Source organism: Charadrius vociferus, unplaced genomic scaffold, assembly GCF_000708025.1.
Source record: "Charadrius vociferus isolate BGI_N301 unplaced genomic scaffold, ASM70802v2 scaffold125, whole genome shotgun sequence".
Taxonomy (NCBI): domain Eukaryota; kingdom Metazoa; phylum Chordata; class Aves; order Charadriiformes; family Charadriidae; genus Charadrius; species Charadrius vociferus.
Genome location: NW_009649036.1, coordinates 856945 through 881918, shown reverse-complemented (window position 1 = coordinate 881918; position 24974 = coordinate 856945). Strand labels below are relative to the sequence as shown.

General features: G+C 39.1%; 1 protein-coding gene across 1 annotated transcript in view; it reads left to right on the top strand.

The window, feature by feature from the left end:
- Positions 1–24974, top strand: part of TRHDE (thyrotropin-releasing hormone degrading enzyme) — a 214268-nt gene that overhangs the window by 95793 nt on the left and 93501 nt on the right. The window contains exon 5 of the mRNA XM_009887778.1: positions 6452–6589. Within this exon, the coding sequence (XP_009886080.1) occupies positions 6452–6589 (138 nt within the window). The remainder of the gene's footprint in view (positions 1–6451; positions 6590–24974) is intronic.

The window sequence follows — 24974 nt, the reverse complement described above, 5'->3', positions numbered from 1 at the left end:
CTAGAATCTCACGTATAATTGACTTTGGCAGGAAAAAGGAGATATGTAAAGGTAAGCTGCAAGATTTTCTGGTTGCTAATTACTACTCCTTTTTAAGTATACCAGTTTAGAAATCCTTATACTAAATTTAGCCTATAACTAAGAAAATAAATTTCCATCTCCACATGGTCTTTCTTAAGAAAGTTTCTTTTTTTTATGCTCTGGCAAGGTGGATTAACATCTGGAATTCTTAACTTTAAGTAGTTAACTCTTAACATTTAGAGATCAGACATAAATTAATATCAACGTTTAGATGAAACATTTATTCAAAAGATTGAGTACAGGTTTGGAGAATGTCAGTGTCTCTTCTTTCTTCATGTCATTATCTGCTCATCTTGAGAGAGCAGTTAAAATGACATTATGATGAGAGCTTTTGGGTCATGTGAGTTCAAATCTCCTGAGTTCAGGGTTTAGATGAAACTTTGGTTTCAGAAAGAAACTTCAGTCACCTGGCTGAATTTCACATAATTTTGAATTAGTAACCACTTTGTCTTCAGTAGAGATCAGAAAGAAACTTTATAGCAACTTTTGCCTCAAGGCAAGGACTTGCTGCAGGGTAGCTCTACTGAAAGAAGAATACGCGCTTCACCAGGAAGTATAGTTGGTATGGCAAGTTCAATGGCAAAGCTGTAGCTGTATATTTGAGGGCATCCTTACAGAAAGACTTTGCTTTTCAAATTTTCAGCTGTCCTCAAGTGCTGCCACTGTTTTAAAATTGTGGGCAGCGGGCAGTTACTTGGAGCACAAGCTGATAATTATTTTTTGGTGTGTCTGCAAAACATTTTTGGTTCCTTCAGGACTTAGCTTACTGAATCTTATCACTTTCAGGCTGATACAGAGTCTAGGCATGCAAAATGCATCCAGCAAATATTAAAGCACCTAAAAAATATTCTCATTGATGGTGATCTCTGGCAGTTGTTGCTGGAAGTTGACTCAGTATACCAACCACATCTCAAAGCCACTTTTCATTTAAATATTATTTGCTGGTTGTTGAAGTGAGGTGAATTTCTTCAACAGATTACAGGAGTTTGAGTTAGAGGATAAAAATGTCATCTTTTGTTGCCTGATGTTTTCAAATGCTCTGGAGACAAATGCATGAGGAAGCAGTGGATCTGTGTTCATCTGTTCGCTTAGCGACTCTATTTCTGTGAAAGAAACTACATGAAAGATAACAAAACATGATCTTGGAGTGTGAAACTGGCTTTTTTTTTTAAGTGCTGGTGGTCAGTATGCGTTGTTTTCCTTTTGTAATGTTGCCTGTTTTGTACCATGTCCTCCCATTCTGTAGGCCTACATTTGGCATAATGAATCTGATGTACCACCAAATCAAAGCTATACCTGAAAAACAGAGTGGTGAGAGGAAGGAGCAGTTGAAGTAGCTGGTGAAATTGTGCAACGACTCAAAATCATCTATTCATCTGCTTGGCAACTTAAGTGGGTGGCCATGAATATCTGGTTTAGCACTTCATTGAAAAGAAAAATACATATCCAGTTCTCCTGCCTGATACTTGACGTTGTTGGTCTTCCTTTACTACAGACTCCTAGAATATCTACGTTGCTTTATAACAACAAAAAATTGTCAGCCAGTGTCAAAATTTCTCAAGCACAGGGACAGAAATTTTGCAAGAACTTTGGCCAAAAATGCAGAGAAGAGGGTGATGAAGGTAGACATGGAACTGTGACATATTCGGAGCTGATAGATGTAGAATGTGTTGCAAGCCTCCTGCAACAAACTATGCACATAATTGAAGTACACATATAGAGAAATAAATTAAAAAAAAAAAAAAAGCAATCTGTAAGCTGCTCAAGCTATTTACAAAAATTTACTGTTGGGAAGAGAGACAGAGAAAGAAATGTTGTTTTCATTTGCAAGTTCTCAGGAGACTTGCTGCTCTGTGACAACTTAGTATTTATAAGCATGTAGACAGAAAGAACTTACTTTTAGCCCACAGAAGATCTTTTCTGGCCTTAAGGTATTTTATTGAGCCTTAGGTTTCCTCATAGATGATATTCCTCTGGAGTTTGTTAAGCTTCACCCTGAAATATATTGTATGAGAACTGAACTTCTGGTGTTGTATTTGCTGGTGTTCTTTGAGTGCTTTCAAAATTTGCCCCTATTTTTTTTCCTTAGGGTGCACTTTCCCTATATACCCAAGTATTGCATCTTGCAAATACTTGTTTTGTCAGGCATAAGAGATCACTTATGTCCTTTGTATTCCTGATGACTAGTAAAGATCTATATTTTGGAGAAGATATTTCCAGCAAGTTTGTCAGGAAAATTATTTGCAGATTTGCACACCAAAATTAAGCTTCATTCATGTAGATTTCTCAGTCCATAAACTGTTTGAATGGCTTTCCCAGAACAAAGGCGATGCCTTTAATATTGAGGCCTTTGATCTCTTCTGCATACTAATTATCAGTTTGGGATTTCATTGTGCTATTCCTTTTGTCTCACTGTTGGATGTTTTCCAGTTTTTTCCTTTTAATTCTTTTCCCTGTTATTCCATATTAATTTTTAGAAATTATTTTTATATGACTAACTTTAAGCATTACATTATTGTCATGCTAACTTGTACTCTTACATTATGCCTCAATATGATATTATAAAATCACCAGCAGCAAACCCTTTCCATTACATCATTGTTATCCTGTTATGCACAATAAATTTTTAACGGCTCTTGAAGGTACAGTCTTTTCTGCCAAAAAAATTTATTTCACAATTGCTTTCTTTCCATTTAGAGGTAGATTAATTGAATGGTGGGCGTCCTGTTGGAGATTAATACACAAAGAGTGACCACTATCTTTCCATAAACCTTTCTCTCTAGAACAAGGTGAAAATAAACGAGAACGAGAAAGCTTCCTTGTGGTTAGCCAGTTGCTTAGTCCAGATTCTTTTTGCTATGGAATGATTTACACTACAGATCCACATTTAAAAGTCTCCAGATTATTTCCATAATGTGGAAGAATTGCTATAGCTGGAAAGTTTCTGACCCTGCTACCCATAGCATTTGTTCTGCTTTTACCCAAATTTAAATTTTCACAATGCTTAAAGGTTGGCTAAGGAGGGGAGAGCACAGAGAGGGAATGAGTCTTTCAGGACAACCTTGTACCAAACAGAGAAGGTCTCATTGGCCAAGATTAAAAGAAGTCATTCCGATGAAGAGATGAGTACTTGAATCTAGTGACCACAGTATTTGGGAAATAATCTGAAAATGTAAATCTTCAAAAGGCACATTCGTCTGATAACAACACTTCAGTACCTGCACCTGGAAGAATGCTCAAGAGTAAGAGAGAAAGCAAGAAGAAATAATTGGCATGTCTTTTCTTCTCGACACAGGTCTGGTCTCCCAGACTTTGACTGTCCACAATTCAAGAAGACTCTGAGGAGAGGAGATGAAGAGACAGGACTCTAAATGGGCAGTAGGAAGATAAGGAGCAAGAGGAGCTTCCTACTTGCCTTTAAAGAAAGGCACAAATTTGAGTGGAAGCACCTCTGTCCTTATTTCAGACTAGGCTTCTGCTGCTGTCATACCAACTCCTGCTCAGAGCCCTGGGCCTGCGCAGCCTTGCACTTATATGCAGCTACTAACGCTTTCCAAGCAAAGCCTCAAGACTCACCTGAAGCCCTCTTTTCCTTATGGGCAGATCAGAGTCTTTGGCTTTTCTCTTGCAGTTGAACCCCCTCAGACGAGGGTCATCCTGAACAACATTTAGTCATTGTTTCATGTCTAGCTGCAAACCTGTCACTTACCATGTTGACAGCTCGCTGGCCTCATTAAACACATTCCAAGATTGATTTTCTTTACAATTTCTGTGCTCGGTGTTTCTTTAGTCCGGTAGGTATCGTGTTCAAACAGATCAATTCCACCGTACTGCACAGGGTAAAAGAACTAGGGAGCAGAAAGCCCCTCTTCCATCAGTTTAAGCAGTTTGGTCATACATGTTGGCCTTTTCCCTTTAGGGCGCTGATAGGACTTTAAGAGTAGTAGTGTTTCTTCAAGATAATTAAGGCGGTTTTAGTTTCTTTCTGCATTTCTCTTTCCTGTTACCTCTTCAAGCTGCAGGCCCCTGTCAACTAGGAAACTTCTCTTGCTCTCTCTGTGTCTCCCTGGAACTATATTTGACTCTCCTTTTGAAATCTGCTCTCAGAGGCTGTGTACTGAAGGGAAAAGGTGGGAATGTTTTGGAAATGCTTTTAGTTCAATAAAGTTAGCTTTATAGGTCAAAAGCCTTCTTAATTCTCACTAAAATGCAGGTTTATGTGTTTGGAGGCATACTAGCTATTTCAGTTGTATCCCAGTGTGACGGTCTGCCATAAATTTCAAGGAAGACTTTTCAGCTATGGTAACTTGAGTGATTGATCATAAATTTAAAATGCTCCTTTTCTGCCCTTCAGGAGATAACCTAAGAAGCAAACAGAGAACCAAAGCGTAGCCTGTCCTTTTTCTATCTTTTGTATTCTTCTTACAGATTCACGTTATGTTTCCTACATGCTGATTTTCTTGATTCCAGGTTCTGTATTTAAAGTATTAATTTGTGATTAACAAGTGTCCTTTAATGAGGTAATTCCAAAGAGTAAAAATCCACTCCCACAACTGTTTGTCCATTGTGATATCCAAACTTGAATTCGGAGGCAGGTCTGTACCTCTGTGTGTTCATACCTGTATGTGTTACATACCATACTTCTGATGAAATTGGTGCTCTGTTACTGACTAATAGGGAATGTGAGTGAGGTGTAACCAAAGCATCGACAATCATTTACACCTCAGCAATTTTCCCCTGGGTAAGACTGTCATAATAATTTGTTCCCTACCCCTTTTTTTTTTTTTCTCCCCATAAAAAAGGGCAGTTACTAACTGCGTATGCCTGAAAAAATTTGGAAATGAACAATAATATGAACAAGATATTACTTTTCCCTTCACAAACCTTTCCCTCATGCAGCCAGCTGAGAACACTAAGAGTGTGTTGGGTAATTGGCTTTCCTGCATCCCGTGTTTTTAATTGCCTGAATATACAATCAGCTCAAGGTACATTTCTTGTGCTCTGATGAATTTTAACGTAAAGGTTTATTTCCAGATGGATCAGCAGTGGAAAAGCTTTTCAACTGTCTTATAAATATAATTTAAATTAACACATTGATACCAAAACCTTGCCACCCAAGAAATTAAACATAGAATTTATTATGTAATTGTGTGGTTATTTTATCTGTGGACATCAAAGTGGCTTTTGAAAAAAATGCAGCATTCCCTAGAGTTTCTTTATATTATGGCACTAGTTTGACATTAATTCAAGAACTGTTGTAATTTAAATAAAATTTGAAATATGTCATTTCAGGGTGAAAAACACTTTTTTAACCCTTCCATAATTTTAATTCACTCTTTGCATTTATTTGTGACTTGAAAAACAGGTAAATGAAGCTCTTCTTTCCTGACACAGTCTTTGGAATTAGAGACTTCTTTATGAATGCAATATGAGGAATTTTTAAGGCATGTCATTTCTCAGCTGAAAAGGTCCCATCTAGTTGCACTGTAAAAGTGAGTGCAGCACAGTTCGTAGAGTATACATGTACATTTAATTAAGGTTGCTGCCAGAGTAAATATGCAGCAGTTTTGCAGTCCGTGTTTATAGAAGGTATAGAAACAAATTAGTATGTGCACCGGCCTCTGATGTAGCTGTGACTTTGACTATGTCATTTAACTTCTACATGCAGCTATTGTCCCTCTTGTAAAGAGAGGTAATAATGTTTTCCTTCAGATGGGAGTTGCAAAGTTTGTGGAGCATGCAAGCTCTTGAGGAGAAAGGATTTCTATACCAGAATTATGAAAAACAATGCAGGCCTCTGCTGTAACACTGCTGTGGGCTCTGTTCATTGTCCTGTCAACAATGTCCATGTCGAACTGCAGTGGGAACTTGGCACTAAGAGCCAGGTGACTTAAACCTCACTAAATAAAGCAGCAATAATAGTATTTACTCATCTCCGTCAAAAGTTTTTGTACCTGTGTATGCAATGAGGTCTATGATTTGTAGCATCCATATATTTTTGTGATTGAAGACTACGCCATTTTGCCTCTCTCCCCACTCCTCATAAATGTGAGTGAATAGTCATAATCAGAATTGCAGTCTGCACCTACAGATACATTTTGATTCATTTAATAGTCTTTAATATAATTTCAGTCAAGTTTCATTGCAGCAAAAGATCTCAAGTCAGAGGGATCCCCGGTGCTAGAATTAGTTCCTGTCTCTTCTATATACCTGTTCAAGATTGTAGGAGGCGATGGTGCTTACATTCAGACCAGAAGGTCTGATTTTAGTCAACTGTCGTATAGAGGCTGCCTCTGATAACTGTGTGTCGTTTCTGTATTGTTGTAAACGTGTATTTGTCTGCGATATTACTGCGTATGCTGTATTTCAGGAAAAGCAGAGATTTCTGACAGATGTCCTACATGAAGTGATGTTGCTGGATGGTTTGGCCAGTTCACATCCCGTATCCCAGGAGGTGCAGCAAGCCACAGACATTGACAGGGTGTTTGACTGGATCGCCTATAAAAAGGTGAGACTAATTAAGCCTACCTGTATATGTAGGTATGTCAGTAGCTACTAGAAGATCGTGTTCCATCTGTAAAACTAATACCATTGTGAAAATACGTATGCCACAGTGGTTACTAGCTGGGAAACTTTAATTTGTGTGGAATATATTTGGAATGTACTACAGTGATTTTAGCCAATTACATTTAACAAATCCAGTGTTATTAAATGTTATAAATAAACTTGGGAGGCTGACAGAATTCAGCAAGAACATTTGGTGGTTTTTATTACTATTTATTTTGTGGCAGTGTCTGTATTGTGTTAGATGCTTTAAAAAGGAGAAGGATGTGTAGTCCTTGTCCTATTGAAACCCTCTAGAAAACTTGTCAAGTATGAAAGTTAAATGTAATGGGTTGTTTGGTTTTTTTTTCTATGCATGTGAGTTTTTGTATTGGCTAGTGGAAAGTCTGAAGTCATTGCTGAACAGTGAGAGTGGAGCAACTGCCTTGTGGGTGGTGAAGGAATACATATTAAATTCAGGCAGTTTCAAATTATATTTCAATGTTAGAAAGCCTTTTGGCCAGCTTTGGAACTGAACAGCTTCTGTGCAGGAATGAGAGGGCTGCACACTTCCACCTTCTCCATCATCTGGCTGGGCTCGCTGTTAGCATATGGACCAAAAGCTGGTGGTTACCATCATACCACATGATGATTCTCTGCTACATGATATGACATTTAGTACTGTGTCTTAATTTCATGACCGAACGCACTTGATGTGTGACGCAGAGGCTGCTGCCTGCAGCCTTCTGCTGTGAAAGCTGTACTGGATCTCTCTGCTGGCGATTCAGTAGTAAGAGTCTTTTGACTATCACCTTTGCCTTTTGATAATCTTCTCTTCTGCATCATTAGCTGCCCAACATCAGACTGTAACAAGACAGCAGCAGCATAGCACTGAGTTGCCTACTGAGCCTTCAGTTTATTCAATGCTCGTTCTGGGCTAAAAAAAGAGGTGTACCCGCTCTTAGAGTCGTTGGTTACTCCCAGTCAGCAATAACTTCAACTTGATCCTCTTCCATGAAATGATCTTATGCGCTTAGGGATGGGCAAATGAGAGAGTGTGTGTGTATTTGTCCATGTAATAGGTATAGGATGTAATATGCAAACACAAAATACTTCAGAAAATAGAGCCCGAGTAACGTTTTCAAAAATCCCTTAGCTGACTTTGAAAATATTACTCTTGGTCAATTAAGCTATGATAGCCAGCAGCTTTTAGCATACTAAAGTATTCTCATTGTTTAAATGTTTCAATCGTATGTTTACTGGTGATAGCTGAACCTCAGTAGGTTCAGACGCTTATCTCACATCAGTATCTTCATATTTCAAGCTAATTATTTTTTCTAATTAATATGATAATAGCAATATCACACAGCAAACTGTAATACTTGACACTTATCTTCTCATCTTATGAACACTTTGCAAACATTAAGTAATTTTCATTTACATTGAAATGACAAATAGGACAGTAGGGCACATCTGTATACTGTTAGCTATTTTATGCAGACTAATAGGATCATTCTGTTTTCTGCGAGGATTAGAGTAGAATCTCTATCTTGTATCTGTCCTTTTAAAGGTTCCTTTTTTAGTGTAACAGTGGCCATCCCCAGTGGATATGGCAGCCTCTCCACTCAGATTCTCCGATGGCCAACTTTGTTGAACCCTAGGTGACACTGAATTTGTTCATGTCAGGGACTGATCCTGTAAATTTTGAACCCAGTTACCAGATCTAGCAAACCACCTTGAGGAATGGCAATGGAAGAATTTACTTAGACACTTTCATAGGTGAGGAGATTAAAAGACCCACTCTTTCACCCATGATTTTTTTTTTTGTTTTCTGTCTGATTATTTGTCTGTCTGCTATTCTGTGTACCCATTCATCCTTTTATTTTAGATACAAGCAATATCTAATAGGAATAAACTTTCCCGACTGACTTCATAGCTGCTCTTTTCTGTATCTTTCTCCAAGCACCTGACACTGTTTCCTTCAGAGGACAAATTAGAGAAAATTTAACATGTTGTAGATCTTACATTGTTTCATTCCTATGTAACCTTGTATGCATGAGTGCATGCATAGTTTGGACTTAAAATCAACTAGGTAAAGAGCCTCATTTATTAGGTAGCTGGAACATTTGCCTATCCTTCTAGCTCTCTAGTGTCTGCCAATGTAAATACTGTGATGAATGGTATGTCAATAAAATCCAAACTGTAAAATTTTACTCAAGGCCTTTACCTGGTCAGGTATGTGCTCAATTATTTTCCGGTGCCTCAAAGCCCTTCTTACACAATGAACCCTGCTGGAGGGATATTGTTGCCCGTGTTTCTGGGATGACTTTTTGGTTGTTTGCCAACTTATTTTTTAAACTGCTGTCAAGTATTAAGTTCTGGGGAAATTCTTCTGTTTAATCCAGTAAACTTGGATCAGGAACATCAGTAAGGACATTTCTACTGTCCTAAATAAAATGTTCATTTTTAAACAGTTTAGCACTACGTTCAGTATCTTTCCCCTACATTTTGGAATGGATATTTTTTCCTTCTCTTTTAATTTTTGTTTTAAATGTCCACCTTGGACACCTCTGGCACCTTGGATTGTCCATGTGATCTCTTTTCTCTCTTCACGATTTTTCTGCACGATATTGAAACAATGAAACTTTCTCCCATCTAATTTTCGTTCAGTGAAATGACAGTCATAGAATGTCATTGTCGTTTCATTGTCTTTACTGTCATCAATATGGCATAAATCAATTAGACACCATTGAAGTACCCATCTCTGCTATACACTCAGCTGTGATTTTAAAGATATCCTCTTTCTCTTTCTATACACTTCAGAGATGACCATTGAAACTGTGCTATTTAAATGCCTCGGAGCTGAATATATTTTTCATTCCCACTTTCTTGTCCGTGGTGATTGCACATGTTGAGAAATCTCATGACATAAACCCCTGCAGAATCGTATTCAGGTAATCCCACAAGCAGACTAAAACAGCCACTATAGCCCTGCTACACACAATGTTTTTCCACTTAAGCTGTTGAGGGTAATGTTTTGCCTCTTTCAAAAGCATCATACTAGTCATTCTTCAGATAGGAGCATGTCATCCTCCACTAGGGCCACAAATATGTAGAGAAAATTGGGAAGTCGTGATAGTTCATTAATAAACAGTACTGATAGATGATTCAAGGCTCTCAAGCTACATCAGAGAGCGGATATGTCTTCCTAGTGCAGCTGGAAGTGAGATAGTGTCCTCCCACGATGACAGGAAAAGTGGTTATATCCCAAGTGCGGTAGGAAATACAGCCTGTTGAACACAAGAGTGGATCTGAGAATTGTTAAATCAAAGCAAAAAGCGTGACAGCCTTTCCACACCAGAAATAACTGACAGGAGGAATCATAGCCCTGAAGAGCTGCATCAACAGAGGAGGAGAGAGTGCAGCAAGAATAACATGAGAAGCAACAATCAGCAAGGAAAAGCCGGCTGTAATAAAATGGAGAAACAAGACAGCTGCATCTCAAAGGGAGCAGCCAGACGCAGAACAGCACGAGGGAGAGAGATCCCAGGCAGGACTAAAGGAGTCATAGCCCTAGATGAGTAGTCATGGCCAGATAAGAGAAGGGATGAAAGGGCACCTAGGACACTGTAGAGAGCCAGATAATATCTGAAGTTGTTTCCATCAGCCTGCTGCATGCTTTGAAGTCTGCTGGTTGAAGACTCTGGCAGCAATCAGAGCAGGCAAGACCAGTGTGATGGACTGTAAGTATAAAAGTACCCCCAATAGAATATGTCTTGGCAAGTGACAAACAATAATCAAACCAAGGAAGACGATGACTGGAACATTGAAGAATATTGCTTTTTTTTCCTCTCTGTAAGCAAAATTAACCTCGGCAGTGCGATCAGTTACTGGCCCTGGCTTTGTAGTGCAAACAATTCATTATTTCCTACACTTTTGCATGTGTAATTTCCTTTGCCTTCTTAACTGTGTGCAGCTTCTTTAAAAATGCTTTTTCCTGCTTTCTGTGTCTGAGTGATGGAAGGATGATATGCCTCTAGTAGTAATAAAGGGGGACCATGCTCCCTGCCTCCCCTCAAAGGCAATGTTCTGTGTTAGGAAATCTGTTCAACTAAAAATTTGCAGAAATCAAAATGCTCAGCTTCCCTGTATGTTGCAAGAACAGTTCTGGCAAAGGAGAATTTAAGAAATTGGAAGCAGTGGCTTGCTTATCCTTTTGAGTGTAATTTTCTCTGAAACTTTACATTGTAACGTGTTCTGCGAGAATGTGGAAGAACAGGAGGGCTAACTCCAGTCACTGGAAAAGCTGTCTAAAAACTTTGTGCTTTTTACTTCTTTTCCTCCGGTACTGGGAAGGATATTGGCACTGTTATAACAAAATAAAATGAAAAAACCTCCAACCCCAAAACATCTATTCTGCCTAATAAAACCAGGATTAGTGTCAGAGTCAAATCCACTCGGTTCATGAGTGCAATGAAATTGTGACATTGTGCATCTATGAAATGACCACACAGAATTGAGAGCAGCTCATTAACAGTGAAAGAAATACAATATAAATGCATATAAATAATAAAATATAGTAAAACAAGTTTTATTTTAAATTATTCACATAACTAAATCAGTAACATAAGATGGCATCAGCTAGTTAAAAGTCTTACAATACAGTCCAGGTGGCTTTGCAACCAGTTCCTTTACCACATTGTAAAGGGAGAGCTTTTTGTTCTCCCTGACTAATTTAGCCGTGAAGTCATCTGTGAATGCCGTTAAGTCCTGGGTGCGCATTGGCGTGATGCTGGTTTCTGTTCCATGACGTGCAAGTGCAGCAGGTCAGTACCCAGATTGCAGAAGGTGCTTTCAGGAGCCATTTGTTCATAATGCGTTGTATCAGAGGAAGCATCTTGTAAAGGAAATAATCTCTTTCTGTTTAGATAAAAAGGTGGTAGGTTGTTACTGCTTCCAATAGGAAAGCTGTCAAAACTCAAGTCAGTGAAACCTTTAGGTTCAAGTTCAGAGCAGCCCCGAGAGTGCCTGACTTAAAGCATGCAGACTGTCCCACTCCAGCTGGTGGATGCTAGTGCATAAAACTAAGCAGGTGCTTCAAGATACTTAAAATACCTCTTAAGGCATCTGAGCACTTTCCTGACTCAAAACAAACAGTCATTAACCTCTTATGCTGTGTAGTGTATGCTAAGATAGTACTGTCTCAAGAAGAAACATAGAAACCACTGTGTATGGTATATAAACAGGTACAAACCAACAGTGCTTCAGGAGCGTTACGTTCCTCACACAGGGGAGAACTGTATATGGGTTTGATTGGAAATAATAAAAATGGAGCACAAATCTTAATAAAATAATTTTATTTTAAAGAAGAGCTCATTGGACTAGGGTGCTCAGTCAAGGTAGAGCAATCAGGAAGACACAAGACTGTCTTCTGCCTGTTCCCCACCTAAAGGGAGCAGCAAACAGCAGCTCCCAAGGGCTGGAGGAGGCGATCAAAGCAGAAATGGCAGTAGTGGCACATGACACTGTGTCCCGCCATCATTTATCATATATCTTTCCCTGACCTGGAGTAGAAAGAACAGAATAGTGCATCTGTGTCTCAGATGTTTCCATGCCTTAAAATAAAGTGTTGATAAAGATGAGTGTATGGGGAGGTACCAGCCTATGCACCAGAGCTCCTGACATGCACTTGCCTTTTCTGCTTCTCTGGCTTTACTTTGTGACAGTCATTTTCAACAAAGGGCAAAGCAGTGCCTTTGTAAACCTTCACACGTAGTTTCCTGTGAAGGCAAGGGATGACTTCTGCTGACACACATCCTAGTTCAGATCAGTAAAACAAGAGCAACAATTACAGGTGTTAAGGTAACTTGGAAAAAATGGTAAGAATTAGAAATAGAAAATAAACTGGAGGTAATGAAATAGAGTAAAAGGAAAAAATGTGACATAAAAATATGATCAATATTTTGATCAAAATATGATCCTGGAGGCCTGCAGGACATCTATTTAAGAGGGAACTCTCTGGAACAACCTCTGCCACACTGTTTTGTTGTTGTTGTTGTTGTTTTTTAAAGGTATGTTTAAGTACTGGATAATTTCTGAAGCTGAAAAGAGGTATTAAAAGAGAGAAAGTAGAATTGCATGTTTAATAGTAGTTAATTGCAAATCAATCTTAGGCAAATGGATTGAGATTCTTAGTGGTATTTACTGAACTAAAAAAAAAAAAGGAATATTAATTTTCATGCTTCATGGAGACAAACCTGGCCAAACAGACCTGATTTCAATCTTTAATGAGACTAAATGTGTGGTTGGTGAAGATAAATTATGTTAAGACATAGACTTCTAAAATACTTGTTTTATTATGGCATAATATTCCAGTTAAAAAACCCCAGTGCTATGCCATATCACTACAAAACACACTGGCTGGATTAATAGATAGCTATCGGATAATACTGATCCCCAAGGTAGTCATCAATGGAGAATCACCACAAAATTTGAGTTTCATTTTATTTAATTTGCTTTTGGATTCTCTGTGGAGCTGGTTCGTAAAACAATGATGCATTTTCTCTTTAAAGTGAAGTAACTGTGACCCTGTAAAACTTTGTAGAATCATGGAATGGTTCAGGTTGGAAGGGACCTTAAAGATCATCTAGTTCCAAGCCCCCTGCCATGGGCAGCGACACCTCTAACTAGACTAGGTTGCTCACAGCCCCATGCAACCTGGCCTTGAACAATTCCAGGGATGGGGCCTCCGCAAGTTCTCTGGGCAACCTGTTCCAGTGTCTCACCACCCTCACAGTGAAAAATTTCTTCCTAATATCTAAATCTACCCTCTTCCAGTTTTAAGCCATTACCCCTCATCATATCACTACATGTCCATGCAAAAAGTGCCTCTCCAGCTTTCTTGTAGGCTCCCTTCAGATACTGGAAAGTTACTATAAGGTCTCCCTGGAACCTTCTCTTCTCCAGGCGGAACAACCCCAACTGTCTCAGCCTGTCTTCACAGGAGAGGTGCTCCACCCCTCTGATCATCTCCATGGCTCTCCTCTGGACTCGGTCCAACAGGTCCAGATCCTTCTTATGTCCAGAGCTGGATGAAGTACTCCAAGTGGGGTCTCACGAGAGCAGAATCACCTCCCTGGACCTGCTGGCCACGCTTCTTTTGATGCAGCCGAGGATATGGTTTGCCTTCTGGGCTATGAGCACACGCGGCCGGCTCCTGTTGAGCTTTTTGTCAACCAATACCCCCAAGTCCTTCTCCTCAGGGCTGCTCTCAATCTGTTCTCCACCCAGCCTGTATTTGTGCTTGAGATTGCCCTGGATCATGTGCAGGACCTTGCACTTGGCCTTGTTGAACTTCATGAGGTTGGCATGGGTCCACGTCTCAAGGCTGTCCAGGTCCCTCTGTATGGCATCCATTCCCTCCGGTGTGTGGACCGCACCACACAACTTGGTATCGTCAGCAAACTTGCTGAGGGTGCACTCAATCCCACTGTCCATGTCAGCAACAAAGATGTTACTTATGTAAGTATTCATCTTAAAAGGGAAATTCTTTGTCTGTTACTTCTAATGGAAAGCATGGATTTGCGGAGCCAGTTGTATTATTGCAAGAGATTCTTAATACAGTGGATTTTAAGATCCACTGGTTTGTTCGCTACTTACTTGAATTCTCATGATGGCCCATCTATGTAAATAATATCATCAGCCTCTTGTGTTCGTCCATCCTTGAAGATTTCCTCATACAAGCAGTTAATGAAAAAGTATAACGTGCTTTTGTCCTTGGTGGTGGTGTCAGAACATGTAAGAACATTTTGGTGGTATGGCTAAATAAAACTACTGTTGTAAATGGGGTCCCAATAGCATTTTATCTAGGCGACTACTAAGTTTTATTATTCAAGGAAAATGATGTGACAATATCGACCTGAAGAGGATGATTAGTTATGGTCATTTACCCGTGAATTTTATTCATTGTGTCATGTTCCTAAAATTTGCAGCAGAATTTATGTCTAAGACAAACATTTCACCAAAGCTCATCTTACCATCTGACCATCCTGGTATTATCCAGCCCTAGAACAGCTGTGTTTGTCAGAATAGAAAATGATTATGATTTCCCAGTGAAAAGCTTTCCTTGAATATAATGTTGCTTTTTCAGTGATGTTTTGGCATCAGATAAATGGCCTTACAATCTATTAAAAAAACATAAGATGCCTTTATGCATCTTAGATGATTTAGCACAGTACATTACAGGTTTATAGGTATATTTGCTGATTTTAAAAATATTGGCTCATCCACGCTGTAAGTAAAGTTTTAAAAGTAGTGTAAGTTTAATTTGTTTATTAAAATATATCCTGGGTTTATTGCCGAGTATCATAACACATTAACTTGTGGGTGTGCACTGCTTGATGAGCAAATATCAATGGGAAATTCTGTATTATTTTAAAAAGTAAAGAAGATAAATTAAATGACTGGTTTGGAGGTTGGTTTTTTTTTTTTTAGTTTGTTTTTCTAGTCAATACTGTTAAAATCAAGCAGGAATAGATTTTTTGGGCTCCTTTTAATGAATATAGTCCCTTACTTTTTAACAATTTATTACCAAGTGCAGAGAAACCAGTCAGACCCAAATTCAGCCAAATATGTAGTTACATGTTTAATTTTATGTGTGTGAGCTCTGGAATTTAAGTTGGGTTGCTTATGTGTTTGAGGTACTTCCATGTGCAACTAAATGGTGTCTGGACCAAGAATTTAAAGATTAGGCTCATATTGTCACATTTTGTACTAGTATGCTGCATAGTCTCTATATATCTATCTCCTTCCTTACTTCTCATGGCTTTTATGTGGTTTTTCCAAAGGGAAAGCCTCTAGGAATTCATTTGAAGATTTTACATTTCTGCCACAGGGAGACAATCATAGGCACATGTTTACTCATTTAAACAAATACATTCTGTTATCCTAATCAAATAAGGAAGCCTTCGCGTTCTTCAAATTCACATGCATTAAGCTTCATTTTTCTTGTAGTATTTGGAGATGCCATTGGAGAATACAGAAAATAGCCAAGCCTGGTGTATTACAGTGCTCAGTTTTTGAAAATGAAAGAGGGATTTAGTGCTGGTGACTCATGATACAGTCTAATTAATTCCCTGAAAAGAATTTCTCAACGAGTACTTCTGCACTTCCCAGAGATGAGATATTTTGGATAGAGGCAGCTGAAGAATTCCGGAGGAGCCCGCCACAGTACCGTGTTGTAACTGATGGCGTGAACAGGACACTTTTGTTCCATGACTACCAGGGTAAAGCTGCATACTATGAAAGATGGTTCAGATGAAAAAGGTAAAATACGTTTCATCATGACAGTCTGAGTGGGAGCTGAGGAATGGTTTGACTTCTCCTCCTGGGGGAAAAAAGAAAAAAGCAAGAGTGTATGGTGAATGTATTTGCTTAAGGGAGCACAGTTTAAATGCAACACCTGGATTTAAAAGTGGTTAACCAGTTTTCAGTTCTCACAGGAGAACTAAGGGATGCCCATTGATTTGCTTAAGGTCACACCAGTTGCTCAACAGTCATTACAGCCAGACTTCTCCTGTCTCTTGGTTTCTCTTCTTTAACGTGCTGAGGGTACCAATTCAGTTAATTCAGTGCACTCCATGCACTGTAACACAGCAGCTCAGTTCACCAAGTTTTTAAATAATTCATTTACACACATATGCACTATTCTGTATCTACATTTGAGCAAATTCTGCAGATGTGAGTTAGTCAACATGTATATTTTTGTGTTAAATTTCTCCAGGATTCAACAGATTTCATTTTGTTGTTTTAATTTTATGTATGCGTTCTTTTTTAAATGTCATATTTTTGCTACATGTTTGATGTACATTGTTCTTTCACTTTAATTCATGCTGTGTTTTTCCCAATAAGCTAAATTTCATGGGGCATCCAGCTGTGGTTGCTTAGTACCAACAAAGAATGATTGTTTTGGAAAACGTGACTTGGATATTAGTTGTTGGCTAGTGTTTACGTTACAAAAATAATGTGCAAATGTGCATTCTTTGTATGAGTGCTTGGTAGCATGCTCTTCTAATATTTGAAATGAACTTAGAATCACAGAATTATCTAAGATTTTCAGAAATAAAGAATAATTATGGATTCAGGAACTTTGAACTGAAATGAAATTACACTTATTTACTTAAGAACCCATTTGATTGTGGATACCCTTAGGCTTCTATTTGACAGAGTACTGGAAAAATCTGTTCAACATTTTTAAGAAAAAAAAAAACAACCCGTATGCTGCTTGTATTACATTTGCAGTTCTAAAAAATCTTTCTCTAGCATGTTTCATGAAGATACATTTCAACCATTATTCAAAACATATTAGCCACAATTTGAAAGTTTTTGTGGGATCTTAAGTGATTCTGCTAAGGTAGTTCATCTCTGACTTGAGTGTATACAGCAGGTATGGCTCTGGCTTATTGGGTGAGGGGCCATGTTGTGGCCAAAGTGTAAAAGGGGGACACAGATTTTTAAGGGTATAGTAGAGAAGTGCAATGAATTATTTGTATTGGACTTTCCTGCCGAAGAATGGGTTGATTCCCACGCTCAGTTTATTCTTTGGAACAGATAGATTGCAGGAACTATCAATTTCAGGGAGGTATATGGGAAACACTAACTAAAAGAGTGGAATTAGTTGTTAGGAAGTCAACAGAACTGGGTCACATCCACCTGCACCTTCTGAAGGTAACCAGATGTGGAGCTGCAGAACTTCTGGCAATGGGACATAGAGCATTCTTACAAATGGCCACTGTGCCAGAGAATTGCTGGGGTAATGTACAGAAAGGGCTCCAGGGGAAGTCCTGCAAGCTATAGGCTGACGAGTTTGACTTCCTTCTCTGGCAAGGTGGGGACTCTATAGGCTATTAAAGAATAAAATAACTGAGCATGTGGGTAAATATGTTGGTCTTGCCTGGACATAACTGTTGCAAAGGGAGATTCTGTCTCACTGACGAGTTGAAGTTCTTGAGGGGAGTTCGTAGACAACTGGATTTAAAAGAAGTCTCTGACAAGGCACTTCACCTATAGCTCAGGGTAAATAGTTTAGGGAGGGAACTATTTAATGTACGTGTAATATGACTGATTCATTAAAAAAAAGAATACTAGTATATATCAGGTATATATTAGTAGCCATCAAACTTTGCATATTGATTCTCATCTTAAATCAGGAACTCTTTATGAAAGAATGGTGCCTTCGTGAGTGCCTGTGTGTGTTCTGAGCCTTGTTTTAATCAATGAAAATGAGGGTGGTTATAGGAAGTTATTATTGATAATAATAGCTCTATCAGTAATATGAATAAAATCTAGTGTAATTTAGGTAGAGGATAGAACAACTCACACTTCTTTTTGCTAGAGAGAAAGTAACCCTAATCCTGAATTGCAGTGATACCAGCATACAGAAAAATAACTGTAGGCCTCCTATCTGTGTCCCATTGTATTGGAAAAGCAAGCGGTGCTATTACATATTAATCAAGACTGACTTTGAACTGACTGCTGCACAATAGAAGAATGTTAATCACCTGCATTCAGTGTTGGGTTTGTGGTTTTTTTTGTTAAATGAGAAAAGAAGAAGCAAAATGGATGGGTGGAGATGTTGTGGAAAATTGACATATTATTTTTTTTTTTAAGAAATACAGTTATGTCATTGTTGTTGGGTAGTCCAATGCTCCTCTCCTCAGCACCTCACTCCCCGCTTACACCTTGAATACCACAGTGGTGTTTTTCTTACCAAGATACTTCCTGATTTTAATATTTATGTCACAAAAGGGATCATTCTGAACTAAATCAAAACAAACAGCTTTCATTCCTAAACAAGGGTGGCAAGGTGAACATTCAGTGAAGCAGAGATATATTGAGGTCTGTGTCATTACTGTTCCTGATATTTGGTGTTAAATAAGATAAATCCATAGGTGAGCCTGCAAGATGCTGTCTCAGACTTCGCAAGCTCAGGGAGGTGTTTTTGCACTGTTTACCCTTACACAAGTTCCAAGGTTACTCCGTAAGTTGCAGGATAAAATATCTTCAGAGGGATTCACGTCATGTCACTTGGGGTGTTCACTGTGTAGACTCCTGCAATTCACTAGTCCTCTAACCTCCCTATATCATCAGTGAAAATAATTCATCTGTCCTATTTTAGATGCATTTCTTTGGATGACATGCATCAGGATGAGCTGTAGTGCTTGCTTTGCTCTCCATTGCCTTTAAAGGCATCTAGGCAGCTGGCTCAGCTCTATACAACTGAGTAAGCATCAGATAGCTAAATGTAGGCACCTGCATTCAGTGAGATGAGTCTCAATCCTACAGCGAAAAAAAAAAAAAAGCAACAAAACAGACAAAAGCAGAACCAAAAAGAAAAAGTAAATTGATGTTCTAGGAAAAAATGACAAGTTTCGGTGGGAAGGAGGACAGAAGAGCTATGCTTTTTTGGGGTCAGCCTTTTGTGGTCTCCTTTCCTTCCTCCAGCGCATTTATAAAATGGTAGATTATTTCACGCTCACAAGAGGCAGTTGTAGTTCGCGGTTTCTGTTTTGTGTTGGTGAAATTTTTCTCTCATGAGCACTTTTTAGAATACCAACATAATTTTTGGTCCTTGAAAGGATAATGCTGAATGAGCTTCCAGCTCATTTGTATCTCTTCACACACGGCCCCCTGCCCCTGCTTCCTAGGTTCTGCATAATCCTGTGTGCCAGTTTACTGATTTTTCATATTGTTCCCTTCACTGCGACTGCTTCACCAGGTCATTATTTCAAGTGCTTTCCTTTGCTATCTGCTCAGTACAGAACATCCACCTTCAGCTAGCAAGCACACTGCCCTCTCTTCAGTGCCCTCTTGAATACCTACCTACCTTTGCTGCTTTTCTTATATGAAAGTATGACAATGCAGAAAAAACCCAGATGTGATATATTTTATTTGACAGTATATATAGAAAAGGATGGTGTCACACCAGATTTGTATCTCCACAATTCAGAAATTCTTGGAAACTGCTTACTAGTACAGAACTTTTGTAACAGAGTGGGGAATCAGTCTCTGTACGGCCTTTTTGGACAATGAAATTGAATTCATCTCACCTCACTTTAGATGTCTGCAGCATAGATATGGACATATGAGCTAGTCACCCAAGGCTACTTTTGGAGTGAATTACAAGTGATGGGTGCTTTTAGGGTACAATTCTCCCGATCTGTTTGGAGGTCTACTTTAAGATGAGATAAAGTGCACCCAGAAGTGACTGGTGCTGTCCATTGACTCTAAAGGAAGTCTAAAGAACTAAAGTAATTGTAGATGCAGATGCTACAGATACCTGCATTGAGTCAGGTGTATCTCCTCCTGTGTGGTTGTATAACAGTACTGTGTTGTATGCAGTAGTCATATTTTTGTGGGTTCATACATAAGATTTACCTTTTTTTCCTGTTAAAAAAAATTCCGTTTGGTACTTTCTTTTGTATTAGAAATGACTACAGGATGCAAGTTGCAAATGAAACAATTAATGTAACAATTCAGGTATAATTCAATTGGATCATGCAATAAGTCAGAGAATTAAATTAACTTAGAGTAATTGTGACATGTAGTGATGCCACAGGATCAAAAAATATAGAAGTGGGTCTTGAAAAATTAGTTTAATTTAATCTAAGATCAAGGTTGCAATCGTGTTATTTTATGTTGACATGAAGAGAATTAGACATGAATGCCTTAACTGTGACTCTGCATTTTGTAGATTTTGAAGACAAGTTCAGCTCACATAAAAAGGAATTTTGCTCCTAATTCTAGTTATGGATGGTCTTTACTACGGTGTGAGTGTGCAAACAAGTTTCTTCAGGGAAGGGAAGAGCATAAACTTACAGCACTTCAGCCAATGTTGGCTAATTGCCCATAAGCATGGCTTTTCCCAAGAGCACTTTGCAGAAAAGGACTCTGTGTGCAGTTAATTTCTATGGAGTAGCCAACATGTTCATAGAATAATAGAAGGGTTTGAGTTGGAAGGGACCTTAAAGATCATCTAATTCCAAGCCCCCTGCCATGGGCAGAGACACACATGGGCACTATACCATGTTGCTCAAAGCCCCATCTAGCCTGGCATTGAACACCTCCAGGGATGGGGCATCCACAACTTCCCTGGGCAACCTGTTCCAGGGTCTCACCACTCTCATAGTGAAAAAATTCTTCCTAATATCTACTCTAAATCTACCCTCTTCCAGTTTAAAACCATTACCCCTCATCCTGTCACTACACTTCTGGATAAAAAGTCCCTCCCCATCTTTCCTGTAGGCCCCCTTTAGGTACTGGAAGGCTGCTATATGGTCTCCCCAGAGTCTTCTCTTCATCAAGCTGAACAACCCCAATTCTCTTAGCCTGTCTTCATAGGAGAGGTGCTTCAGCCCTCTGATCATCTTCATGGCCCTCCTCTGGACTTGCTCCAACAGGTCCATGCCCTTCTTATGTTGGGGGACTCAGAGCTGGAAGCAATGTTCCAAGTGGGGTCTCACAAGAGTGAAGTAGAGGGGCAGAATCCCCTCCCTTGACCTGCTGGCCACGCTTCTTTTGATGCCGCCCAGGATACGGTTGGCTTTCTAGGCTGCAAGAGCACGTTGCTGGCTCCCGTTGAGCTTTTCATCAACCAACACCCCCAATTCCTTATCCTCAGGGCTGATCTCAATCCATTCTCCGCTCAGCTTGTGTTTGTACTTGGATTTGCCTTGACCCAGGTGCCTTGACCCTTGTACTTGGCCTTGTTGAACTTCATGAGGTTGGCAGAAGGCCACTTCTAAAGCCTGTCCAGGTCCCTCTCTATGGCATTCATTCCCTGTAGCTGGTCGACCGTGCCACACAGCTTGGTGTCGTTGGCAAACTTGCTGAGGATGCACTCAATCCCACTGTCCATGTCGCTGACAAAAATGTTAAACAGTACGGGTCCCAGTACCGGCTGCTGAGGAATGCTGCTTGTCACTGCTTGCCACTTGGACATCGAGCCGTTGACTGCAATTCTTTGAGTGTGACCATCCAGCCAATTTCTTATTCACTGAGTGTTCCATCCATCAAATCCATGTCTCTCCAATTTAGAGACAAAGATGTCATGTGGGACGGTGTCAAATGCTTTGCACAAGTCCAGGTAGATGATGTCAGTTGCTTTACTGACATGTTCTACCTTCCTTTCTTGTAGCAGTGGAGTCACAGTGCTGAGACTGAGGAAGATTTGACTCTTTCATAGGTTATATGAGGAGCATCCTGGGTGATCTTAGCAAATGATTTCACTATGATGTGCCTCAGTTTCCCTTTAATTTGCAGGATATTGATATCAGTGTCTTACGAAGCACTTACGAGGTCTGCTAATGAACAGTGCTTCACTAGGGCCAGGTAGTGCCATTAATCATTGACCAAATATTGAGTGTATTTTTCCGAGCAGACTTTTATTAAGATGGGCTACAATAGCTTAAGGTTAGTCAGAATTTACACTGGCAGGAACATAGGTACGTTTTTTGAATAGGAAAGAATTGCTTTCCACTAGACCTGTTAAACCAATGTGTTTTACCTCTTGACAAGGTACTAAGTCGTCCATTGCCTGGAGGAGAGCACTTAAATCATCAATGAATAACCATTCTGCCCTGTAGGAGAGCCAGGTTAACTTCTCAAGACTCCATATGTCATTCCTCGGTTGGACAAATGTTGGCAGAGCAGAAGTGGCCCTGAGAGTGGCGTGGGGAGCAGATTGGTTGCATGTCAGGGTGTTCAGGGGACGATGCTGACCGGTTCCAAAAGGCTTCCTCTGCAGCAGGACAGGTTTGGTGTGATTTAGGATTTTTCTGTAGGTTTAGGTCTAGGTTGGAGAAGCTTTCCGAAGGTATGGAAGCATAGGTCCTCTGGACTCCATCTCATTCACTGCTTACTAGGCGGACAGGCAGTGAAAATGCTAGCACATTGGGCCATTCAGATGACCCCAAGGCTATGTATTCTATTACCTCTGTAACTGAACTGACTGTACATACCTTCTTTACCTCCCAGGACCCTCTGGTTAGGGTCATCTTCCAAGCTCTTTAGTAAGCTCCTATTCCTTATGCCAATTACTCTGCGTACCTCTTGCTTTTTTATCCTTCTGCCTGCAAACCTATTTCTCTTCATCTCCAGTCAGTGTGCCAGTGTTTGCTGACTTTCTCTTTCTTTCCCAGAGCTGGGAATGTATTGACTGCTTCTGCTCTTCTTACGAATGTATTACTGTTCTCTGTTCTGCCTGCTCTCAAAGTGCAAGAAAGGTGAAGTGAGTGGTTTCCCCCCTTTTCTTCCTCCCATTTCTTTTGCCTCCACATGAAGGGCTGCATTTGCTCCTGTTTCTCCTCCCTTCTCCCCAAGACAGTTTTTTCCTCTTGAGGTTCTCTGGTTTTCTGTTTTCCCCTTTTTCTTTAGAATCCCTTCCCCTTTTCCCCCTCCCTTCCCCTTCCCTCCCCTCCGCTTTTTCCCTTCTTCCCTTCTTTGTGCCTTGGATCTCCTATTCAGTCTGCTTGGTTTTTTTTTATTTTGTTTGCTGTGTAAAGGCCAGCCATAGTTCTATCCAACATGTAGCTGTCTGTTACCTGTGAGATGAATTCTGTAATTTTTTTATGTGTATCTGACAGTTCTTGGTCTCTGGATAGAAAAAGACTCTATGGGCAAGATCATATGAAGGTATTTGCTTGCTTACTTCTCACAGAAATGGGTAGAGTTAAGGTGCCTATATAAATATATGTCCATTGCTAGTATGTGAAATTTAACTATGAGAAAGAAACAAGGGGAGCCTGGAATACTAACAAGTGAGTAGGAAAAGGGATTTGTGATAATTGGAAAAATGTCCTTGTTGTTAAGGATTTAGGCTGATTTTTTTTTTAATATTTTATATGTTTTTTGATTCTGCTACAGATGTTTTGCATTGCCCTGCCCAAGTTACTTACAGGTTAAATAGGATTTATCTATTTATTACATTTTTTTAATCTTCTGTTTATCTGCTTAGTCAGATTTATCTGCTGTTTATCTGCTTAAACATCTCTGAGAACTTTACACATTCTGTTCCTCTAGTAAAATAAGGGTAATAATGCTTCCTGACCTATGGTCTTGTCTGTTCAGGCAATAATCTGTTTCACTAGGGATTATTTTCTATGCTGCTGTGTGTTCCAGACATGATTGGTCTCCCAGTAAGATTACGTACCACCATGAAAACATAGCATAGTGTTAATAATGCAAACACCATCTTTTGTTTTATGCACTGTTCAACTCTTATGAGTAACTACAAACATCTCACAATTAATGATTTTTTTTCTTTTTTTTTTCTGTCAGTTACTTTGTTAGCTATATATTATTTGTTGTTGCTGCCTATTTGGAGAATTTGTGGTGTTTTCTTGCAATTTACTATCAATTTAAAAATCTTTTTGATTTATGTCATTATTTCAAATGTTGTTTATTATAGATAATCCCATCTGTACTTCAAAAATAGTCACTATACAAAAAAAAATCAGTGGAACATGTGTGAAATGGTCTAAGAATTGGACAACTGTTAAATTCCAAAACTATTCTGAACTTTGTCTTTCAGGAAAAGACATAAAATCCTGTTTTGAAAGCTGAAGATAGAGAAATTCAAATTAGTAAAAAGGTGCACGTTTTGACTGGGAGAGTAAATATTAGTTGTGACAAGTTATGTAGTACTGTGAAACATTTTCCTGTTCTTGAATCCTTCTAAAATAGATCCTATTGTGTAAAGAGAGGCAATAGGGTTTTTGCCTAAGTTACTGTTTGACCTCTATTTATGCAGGAAGTCAGATTACATTGTTGTAATAGTCCTTTTGGCTTTAGAACCTGTGAATTTTTGAATCTGAATTATTTGTCTTTTTTTTTTTAAATTTTATTTCATTTTCTAATTAAGCATCAGCCTTATTCCTGAACCTACATCTGTAGCTGAGGTTGTTGAGTTCTAGCATCATGTTTTCTTATGGCCTTTGATTCCCTGACTTTAAATCAAAAGAGTCCTCCCTCTGGTACAGGGATCAGTACTCAGTATAACATTTAATTAATGGGATTGGAAGGCTGGTTGTCTTGAAATTGGATTGCAAAGTGGGATATTATAGGTAAATCTTCAAATCAGATATGCAAAGATATTTCTGCTTGAAATAGAACACTTGTGCAAGGGGATAATACACAGCAATTGTGGTTCTGAGAGGGAGTGTGAAGACACAAAAGGGATGCCTTAAAGAAAGCTACTCTGGCAAGTATATATATGTTTCTTGGTTCAAGTACTGAGAATTAGAATCACCTGTGAAACAAAAGAATTTTTTTGAGATATTTCTGCTTTGCCTGAA